The 9,802-nt window shown below is 40.9% G+C and overlaps 1 protein-coding gene across 1 annotated transcript; it reads left to right on the top strand.

Moving 5' to 3' along the window:
* On the top strand, positions 1-2,852 carry LOC143118390 (nuclear receptor coactivator 7-like). Its single transcript, XM_076279458.1, has 6 exons — positions 1-243; positions 582-707; positions 976-1,128; positions 1,383-1,478; positions 1,614-1,687; positions 1,843-2,852. Exons 1-6 carry the CDS (start codon positions 130-132, stop codon positions 1,976-1,978), a joined length of 699 nt encoding a protein of 232 aa, XP_076135573.1. The 5' UTR covers positions 1-129; the 3' UTR covers positions 1,979-2,852.
* Positions 2,853-9,802: the final 6,950 nt, after the last annotated feature.

The raw sequence follows: 9,802 nt of genomic DNA, 5'->3' as shown, positions 1-9,802 counted from the left end.
ACAAAAAACAAGCATCTAGCCGTGTATATAAAGGAGCCACAGTGAGTCTTCAGACACAGTAGCCATCCACAAAGCTGCATACTGTACTAAGCAGCCTTTTTATTTAAAATTTATCAAGATAGTTTTGCCATGGCACCAAAAGTAGACAATTGGTGTGTTATTTACTTTGCAAAGAATGGTGAAGAACCCTTTGTGACGGTGATTTTTTCTGGAGAAAAATTCTACCAGAAGAAGCATGAGCAGGTTAGTTTGATTTACTATCATGTTTTACCATGAAGGGTGCATAGCAAATGCTTCAGTTTCCCTGATTGCTTGATTCAGCAATTACTAAGTCTGACAATGACAAAATATCCATGGAGAAAAGCTAAAACAGGTTTATAAATCTGGATGCACTTGAGAACTGGTGTCTGTGTGTATTACATTGTAGTTTAACTTTCACATTATCAACACATTTAGGCTTACAACATATAATTAAAAGCATGAGAATCGTATCTTCTGTTTAATACAGCACAAGAATTTCATAAATATGTCCAAAGGAACCGTACAATATGCTAAACTAATATACCACATGTCTTCTATAGATCATCACTGCTGAAGACCAGAAGTGCAGGCAAAGCTTATGTAGCTTGGAGGATGAAGAGCCTGAAGATCTGCTGCCAGAGCTGAGAGACCCCAGCGAAATACTACTGGATCAACACCTTGAAAGAGTGAGTCATTGTGGTCTCCTTCTTAGTTTTTTGTCATCTTTGGGAGCAAATGTACTGTTTTCAGTAATATTCTGCACCAGACAATGGCTCAATCCTGAAGGCTTATTATAAATCAGTAATGTTACATTTTGTGTTACAGTTCTATGTAATTTATATACATTTATTGTTTGTTTGTTAATCTTGAATTTCCCCTTGGGGATCAATAAAGTATCTATCATCTATCTATCTATCTATCAATAAATTCATTGTGTATTTTGTTTTACTTTAGCTGGTTGCCCACCTACCTGCTCAAACTCAAGGCTATCCATGGCGACTAGTGTACAGTACAGCTGTGCATGGCATCAGCCTTAGAACTCTCTACAGCAACATGGCGAGCGTAGACAGGCCTGTGCTCTTGGTCATCAAGGACATGGAAAATCAGGTAACAATCTCCATACTATTTCAGCCTCATGCTTGCCTTTCTGACAGAATACTTGATACAAATCAACACTGTCTCAGAACGTCTGATTCTCACCAGTCTTGTGTTTTACTCATCCACATGCACTATATATATTTTCACTGCCACACACACACACACAAAGACACACACACACAATTCCTAGTTATCATGTGAACAACGGTTTGAGTATAGAAAGATTCAGTACTCATGTATGTATGGATGTCCCTTCTGTGCAGGTGTTTGGTGCATTCTCCTCCCATCCGTTCCGAGTGAGTAACAGCTGCTATGGAACAGGAGAGACCTTCCTCTACAGCTTCAGTCCAGAGTTTAAGGTAGCATAAATGCTAATGTAATATTCTTCATCATTAGGCTCCATTGCCATGGATATTATGGTATTTATGTCCATTTGTGTTTGTGGCATTTTGTCCATAGTGGACATTAACATGACTCTTTCATTGCCTACACAGATGTTCAGCTGGACTGGGGAAAACTCCTACTTTGTGAAGGGCTTCAGAGATTCCTTACAGTTAGGGGGAGGCGGGTGAGTATTCAGATGTGAACATGCAGTCATTCATACAACACAGTACAGTGTAGTACAGTCATTTGTTCATTTTTCTAGCTTTTTCTGGCAACCAGTTACTGTAGGCTCATGTCTGAATCATGTTTAATCCTGTTTTTTCTCCTGATTTGCTCTAGGGGTCCCTTTGGACTCTGGCTGGATGATGACCTGAATCATGGCTCCAGTTTTTCTTGCAGCACATTTAACAACCAGCCTCTCTCTGGCCACCATGACTTTGCTGTGCAGGAGCTTGAGGTATGGACGTTTGAGTGAGAACAGAGATGGCCATGGAATAATGTGATCTTAATCACATGCCATTTAAAATCATAAATACCCAGGAGCTGGTGCTGAATCTTGGGAAGAAGAGCTGGTGCTGAATCTGGGTAGCATCAAGGGAACACAGTCACCAGTGATGGCCATTTGTACTAGAAAGGTCAGAGCTGCCTGTTTTTCTTCTCAGGACACTCAGATCTGAAAGTGTCTGTAGAACTATGCAGATGTTCTATCTGTGGTGGACAGTGCCATGTTGTTGTGTACTGGAATGCTGGAATGTGGACAATGCTGCTCACTCTCTGTAATTAAATGTATTGCCATTAAAGCTGCAGTTGGCAAGTCAGATTGAGGGGATTTGTAAAGTTTACAACTCTCATGCCCCTCCCCCACTACCACCGAGCACCCTCTCATCGAATTTGTGCTCGTCAGTGCGCACCAGACTGCACCAGACTGTGATTGACAGTCAGATCTCACACAGCCCCGCTCTGATTGGACCAGAAGAACCGGGAGCTGTGGATTTTTGCAAAACAAATAACAGGCTCTAGGTGGAGAAAGAAGTGCTGTTTTTTTTTCTAAAACCGGCTGCTTTATGTTGTTCTGTCGAAGCATAGTGTCGGTTTCAGTGAATATGATCAAAAAAATCTTGCCAACTGCAGCTTTAATAGTGGTCATCAAACTGTATACCTCCTTCTATTGCTGCAAGGGGGATAGATGTAACATTTTAAACAGACACATTGTGATAATTATATCAATATTACTTGAAATATTTGTTATTGTTTTATTCTTCTTATGCCGTTTGGTCTTATTTATGTATTTATTTATTCATATTTCATCATCTACAAAGTTCTATTTTTGTACCTTTGTACAATCATTTAGTGTTAGCACTATTGATCCAAATAAAAAGGTTCCTGATAATAATGAAGTCATGTCTCCTGAATTCTCCTTTTATCACACCTCCTCTGTACATGAAAAAGTATGACTTATCTTGCCACATCCAAACATATCAATTATGTCAACATGCTGCTGTCAACAAGTGCAATGTAACAGAAAATGTCAGTATTTATAAGGATTGAAATACTTAATTTTTGCAATTGAATCTAAAATGTAAAAAATCCTAGGGGCCCACAATATGTCAGCACATAAACACACCTACACACCCCTTCCTGTTTGCGACTCTGTTCACTGTGGTGAATGGTCAGTATAGAGGTGACGGTGAGCTACACCCTAGTTCCTTATCTGTCACCTGATGGGAAGCACAGCTAATGATTGAACCACAACAAAAGACTTTAAGGGAATGGTGAAGCATCTGATATTTCCTGCTGACTTTACCAAAGCCAGTTTACTTGTCTCACAACAGGGAATGATCGATCCTCAGTCTCTACCTCCACCTACAGGCAAATATGTCACAATGTGATACTGATCTGTGTGCAGTTAGTAGATAAAGAAGAAAGAGACGCAGAAAGAAGTATGTCATCATTGAAATGCCACAACAATAAATGCTTATCAACACATATTGCTATGTTATGTATTGAAATATGGGTTGTAGAATTATGTTATTACAGGATATATTGTTTATAAAATGAAGAGTTTGGTTCCAAAATGCTCTATCCTCCATTTTAATGATTTTTCATAAATTATTTTTTTATTATTTTGTTTTCCAAGTAATTTCAGTGGAAATGTAACTGGTTATTATTATTTATATAAATCAACAGAACTGCAATTTTGATATTACTTGAAATATTACATTAAATAACATGACTTATTAATGTTTTCAAAAATGGATTTATAGTGTTTTTGGAACCATATTCTTCAAATGTAACGATTGCTCTTACACACTCAGCTACACTCGACATTTATATTGGGAGTAGCTGGTGCAGGTTAGCATTGTTGTCTTCCTAGTGGGACATTTCTATGGTGGGACGCCCTCAGCCAAAGAGGCCACCATGAGACAAAAGACACTGTTAGAGAGGGCGAGGAAAAAGAAAGAGAGCATGGATGTGGGGTGGAGTGGAGTGGATGAATGAGGGCTGTGAACAAGTGACAATGAAGTTGTAACTTGATATGAATCATATGAAAAATATAATTACATGATGTCAAGAGGCCTAACATCTTCTATGCTTGCTAAACTAAAAACATTTGAAAAAAAAAATCTGGTTGAAATATGACTTACATTTTGGACATACATACATACTTATCCCTTTTTTCTTGGTCTCTACAGTGACACCAAAAATCTCCATACTGAGAAACAAAAATACCGAACAAAGAAATACATGTTTTTTTTTTTAACAAAAAAAACCCATAAAAGATTCTCTTTGGGTGAGTATTCAGATGCTAACATGTCATTCATTTCTTTGTGAAATTTGTACTGCTTTTTTTACTGGCAAATTTATACTTCCCTGTAATTGGCTCTCTGAATCATTCCACCTTTGGTTTTTCTCCTGATTTGTTCTAGGGGTTTCTTTGGACTCTGGATTAGTGGGCTGGATGAAGGTCTGAATCGTGGCTCATTGAGTCGTCCCAAATAGTTGTCACTATTAGTGGGGTGTGAGGGTTCAGCAAGGATACTGTTCTTGATGATGTTGTGTGTCCACTGCATCACACTGCGTGTTGAAGGTAAGTGATGGCAGGTAGCAATGATATGTTGATTAGTTATTACCACTATTCACACGTCTTTCCAGTCAGCTGTTTCCATACACTGATGCAGTTTATGAAGTTATGAAGATGCTCTCGAGAGAAAACAGGCTGGTTTAGTTTCCTGAGTAAGAAGAGACATTGTTGTGTCTTTTTAACCAAACCGGAAATGTTGAGGGAATAGGAGAGATCTGCAGAGATATGAACATAAAGGAATTTGAAGCTGGAGACTCGCTGTGCCTCGGCTTCCTTAATCTGGATGGGTGTATCCTTGACCCCCTTTTGCCTTCCAGTGATCCACAATGAGCTCTTTGGTTTTTGTGGTGTTGTTTGCACATAATGCTGCCTGGTGCCGGATCTCTTCCCTCTAGGGAGGTTCCTAGTTGTTGCTGATCAGGCCAGGCAGTGGCGCAAAAAGGGGGTAGGCCTATGCGCTATATGCGGCGCATAGGGGCGCAGCACCATGGGGGCGCCAAAGCGATGGTAAATTTTTTTAAATAATATAGGCTATATTATATATTTGGTATTTTCTATATGTAGCTACTGCTGTGCGTTTCTACATTATTTCAACATTTTCTCAATGTTATATAACATTTTAGAGGATCATAGAATCATAGAATTTTGACATAGAAGAGGGAGTGGGAGCGCCATGAGCGCTGAGCGAGCATGTAGGCATACGAGTAGTGAGTTGCCGTCTATGGAAAAAGATTGATACAGCAAAAAAAGCTGTCGAAAAGAAAGAGGGAAAAGGAGATGGCATGTCAAGGGATGCCACAGCAGTTAAATAAGTGGATGGTGAAAGGCAACAGGTAGGATTTAAAGTGATGACGTCTGTGCTTGGAGGCTTGCAAATATTCATGTTAACAGACTAACTAGCGTTTGTTAAGCATATGCCGATTGAAACATATAGCCTATTCCATTCAGATAGCTAGGTGGCTACCATGCTCATATTGCACTTTTAATGGCAAACTGCAAACAGAAATGTCACGCTAGCAACAAATCATTACATGTCTCCATATCCTAACAATGAAGGCTCCTTGTAATAACTTAATATTGTGTTGTAATGTGGCGCAAACAAACAAGGCTAGAGTAGGCCTATCTAGCAGCCTTATCCTTTGTGAGCAATAGCTGGCAAAAGGACGTTATGAGAACCGTTTAGACTCTCTTAAAGTGACATGCACCATTTATCAATACTTCATCAAGTTAAACATCAAATTGGCAGCATTTCTTGAAAAAAAAAATTCAGTGCAATTTGAAGTGGACACAGGAGCAACACGTACAGTCATAGGGGAGGACTGTTTCAAGAAAATGCAAGCCGCAACACCTGGGTTGGCATTGCTACCCTCTGAAGTGGTACTGAGATCTTTCACGGGGTAGAAGGTAGAAGTAGAAGGGAAAATGACGGTGAATGTCTACTATGAGGGCCAGACAGCCACTCTGGATGTACTGGTGGTTCGAAATCGGGGTCCAAATCTGCTGGGGCGGGACTGGATGGGCGTGTTACGACTAAATTGGAAAGAACTTTTAAAGCCAATCTTCAAGGTGTCAGATAACGCGCTGCAAAACGTCCTCTCAAAACATAATGAGATTTTCAGAGATGAGCTGGGGACCTTAAAAGGTATGGAAGTGCGTTTCCATGTTAACCCATCTGTCAAGCCTCGCTACTGTAAGGCCAGGCCTGTGCCTTTCGCGATGCGATCTAAGATTGAAGCAGAGTTAGACAGACTACAAGCAGCAGGGGTCATTGAACCTGTTACACACTCTGAGTGGTCAGCGCCCATCATGGCTGTGATGAAACCGGACAGTACTGTAAGGATTTGTGGAGACTATAAGTTAACCGAAAATGTAGCTTCAAGATTAGAACAGTACCCTCTACCTTGAATAGAGGAGCTTTTTGCTACACTGGCTGGGGGCACAAGCTACTCTAAGCTAGACATGTCCCATGCCTACCAACAGTTGGTTCTAGCTGAAGATTCGCGTAAACTGGTGACGATTAACACTCATAAGGGGTTATTCCAGTACACACGTCTCCCTTTTGGAGTTTCTTCAGCTTGTGCAATTTTTCAGAGGACAATGGAGAACTTATTGGCAGGACACATTCAGTGCCGGTTCAGACCTCCATGGGGCCCTAAGCAAAATCCTGCTAAGGGGCCCTCCCACCTGAACTCTGAGCACCAAAATGTAACCATTTTTATAGTATCATCTGACACCTCAGTGCTCCCAATACAATCATCCCACCCCATTTTGGATGTCTATGGAAGTTAACAAATATAGTGTTCTTCCCTATAAAGGGTCTGGGCTGTTTGCTTTTGATGCTTGCTGTACATGTCCCCTTGCAAAAAAATAACTGCAGTTATTTCAAAGTAGCCTACAGTTTATACTACAGTAGGCTACATTGCAGTATAGTATTTTCATGTCCACAATAGTACAGTACTAATGCATTCCCTGAGAGCTGCAAATATTTTCTCCAAAACTGCGGTTTTCATACTCAGAAATAGGGGTGAACGATTTTGGAAAAAAATCTAATTGCGATTTTTCTCACCAATATTGCGATTGCGATGCGATATGCGATTATTTTTAAGCTCTTTATCTTCTGTCTTATTCAACAAAGACAAGCAATATATTATTCTATAGTATGACCAACACAAAATTAGATAGGTTAAACATAAACTGTTCTTTCCTGGAGCCCAGGCCTATGTTATGATGGCATTAGGTCATTGAATAAGATTGATGAATGAAATATTTTTTATTTAACTATTTTAATCACATTAGTAGACCTATATGTTGAACTTCCAGCCTTGTAAACATTTAATGATTCTGATTCGTTTCTATTTTGTTTCTATTTCATGTAGATATGACCTTCTTTCGTTAGTTAACAAATACATGCAGTGGCACTGACACGGCTTCTCATTGTCCTGTCAGAGCCCTTCTAAGGATTATTAGACATTCTCTGGTCCTGTGCTCTCCATACACGCGCGCGCGCGCGCCCACACCCACATACACACAGACCCGCTCCTCTCCTCTGTAGGCTTCTTGCACGTGAATCGGAACAAACTACTGTAGATTGTTGTAGCGCAAATAAATGCGGCCGAATGACCGTTCGGCTCGGTGTTAACTAAAGGTTAGCATCATCAACACCGCAGCGCAATACGCATGCATGCAAATTAACTAGTTTGTTCATATCACAACAAAGCCAATCGCGGAGACAAAACTCTTTAAACAGGCAAAGTTATCAGCAGTTAGCAGCATGTATGTAGCCTAGAGCCTTAGCTGGTAAGCTAATGTTAGAACAGCTGGGTTTTTGGTGGTTAGCCGTGTCAACTACTTGCGGATAACATTATGCATCAATTCATTACCTGTGAGATTAAATGTTTGTGCCGCCAACCCCCTTGGATATCGCAAATGCCCTCACTGTCACTGTACTCCAGTAAACAAAGTCCCCAGTGCACAGGTGAATGGCTGCTGTGCAGCCTAAACAGTCGTGGAGTTTTAATCGTCAGCTGGACAAGTGAACGAAGTTACCAGCCAGAGTAGCAGCACAGGGGAATTATGAACTAGAACCAGGGACATGGCAGGTTCGGGCAAAAGGTAAGAGGTTTATTTTTAACCAAAGTAGCTCTACTGATCAGACCTTTCTTGACACTGTTAGCTGGTCCTCTTGTTTACGTTTTTTGCTTTTTCAATGGTCGGTGAGAAGAGTCGGTGGCGCGTCGGCAAGCGCAATATAAATGCGTTTTGGTGACGTCACATATTACAAATCGCAGCCTTTGCGGTTTGAAAAGCATGTTTCATCATATCGCGATATTATCGCAAATGCAATAAATCGTTCAGCCCTACTCAGAAATCTGCAGTTTGACACTTGAAGTAATGCAGTTATTTTTTTTTTTTTTGTAAGGGTCTGGTTGTGCTAGTAGCCTGACTGACTGTTCTTCACCTGTCTGTAGTAGGCTACTTGCCAAAGACATAGGCTATGAACTGGCTCCCCTGATTCTCTTATATATTATTTCAATATTTTTTTCAAACGTAGACTTTATTAAACAATCATTTTAATACTTCATATAGGCCTAATTTACGATGTGCATCTATTGTCCATGCAGCACAGCGAATCAAAGTTAATACAGCCTACTGTCCAATTTGCATACGTTCAGTTAGGCTATCTATAACTAAAGTGAATATTGTAAAACAATTTTGTTATTTGAAAAATGTATGGGAAGAGTGAAATCACCTATTAGTTTAGATGGGTCCTCGCATATTTCTGCTGAAAAACTGCTAACCCGAGCTGCACGTTATTATGAACGCATTTTAAAGATGCGGTTAGCCTATTTAAAAAAAAAAAAATGTAGCCAGTCTCGCGCATTAAAAAAACGGGATATGCGATTATATTTCTCAACTTTACGAAGTACTGTGACTGGGAAAGGCTGGCAAGCAAGCCACAGACAGATCAGGGGATTCACTTCCATGTTAGGTAGGCCTAGGCTAGGCCAGCAACAGAGATGCATGTTGACATCAAACCATGGAACGAACGCAAGTTTACCCGACTGCTGTTCCCGCTGTTCATTCTCGTGATGTTTCTTCCGTTTTTCATGCCCTAAATGGTAATTCGGTTTCATGTTCATCTTCTTAATGTATGAGGCACTAACTATATACTTGTCTGTCACTGTAGCTTGACTCCAGGGGAGACGGGGAAGGGGGCCTTCATTAACTTGCGGGGCCCTACGCAACTTGCGTAGTGTGCGTATAGGGAGAACCGGCCCTGGACACATTCCACACACAACTGTTTATCTGGATGATGTCCTGGTGACAGGGCCGTCAGAAGAAGCCAATCTCCAAACACTCAGTCAGGTCCTGACACGATTAGAGGAAGCAGGTCTCAGGCTAAAAAGGACTAGGCCTAAGTGCGAATTCATGGCTCCAGCGGTTGAATATTTAGGACATCGGGTATCTGCCGCTGGTCTCCAACCCTTAGAAAAGAAAGTAAGAGCTATAAAGGAGGCACCAGAGCCCAAAAATGTTACCGAACTGCGTGCTTACCTGGGAACGATTAATTACTATGGCCGATTCCTTCCTGATTTGTCCACAGTGTTGGCCCCTCTGCATGGCCTCTTAAAGGCTGGGGTAAAGTGGGGATGGGGTTCTCAGCAGCATGTAGCCTCACGTCAGCAGCGCTGCATCACCCATATAGCCTACATTAAA

Source organism: Alosa pseudoharengus, unplaced genomic scaffold (assembly GCF_046254945.1).
Source record: "Alosa pseudoharengus isolate Yale_2024_CS ecotype anadromous, Long Island Sound unplaced genomic scaffold, YU_APseudo_1.1 YU_APseudo_1.1_scf_12, whole genome shotgun sequence".
NCBI classification, from domain to species: Eukaryota; Metazoa; Chordata; class Actinopteri; order Clupeiformes; family Clupeidae; genus Alosa; species Alosa pseudoharengus.
The sequence above is the reverse complement of the archived record's forward strand: the minus strand, read 5'-3'. Positions and strand labels throughout refer to the sequence as shown.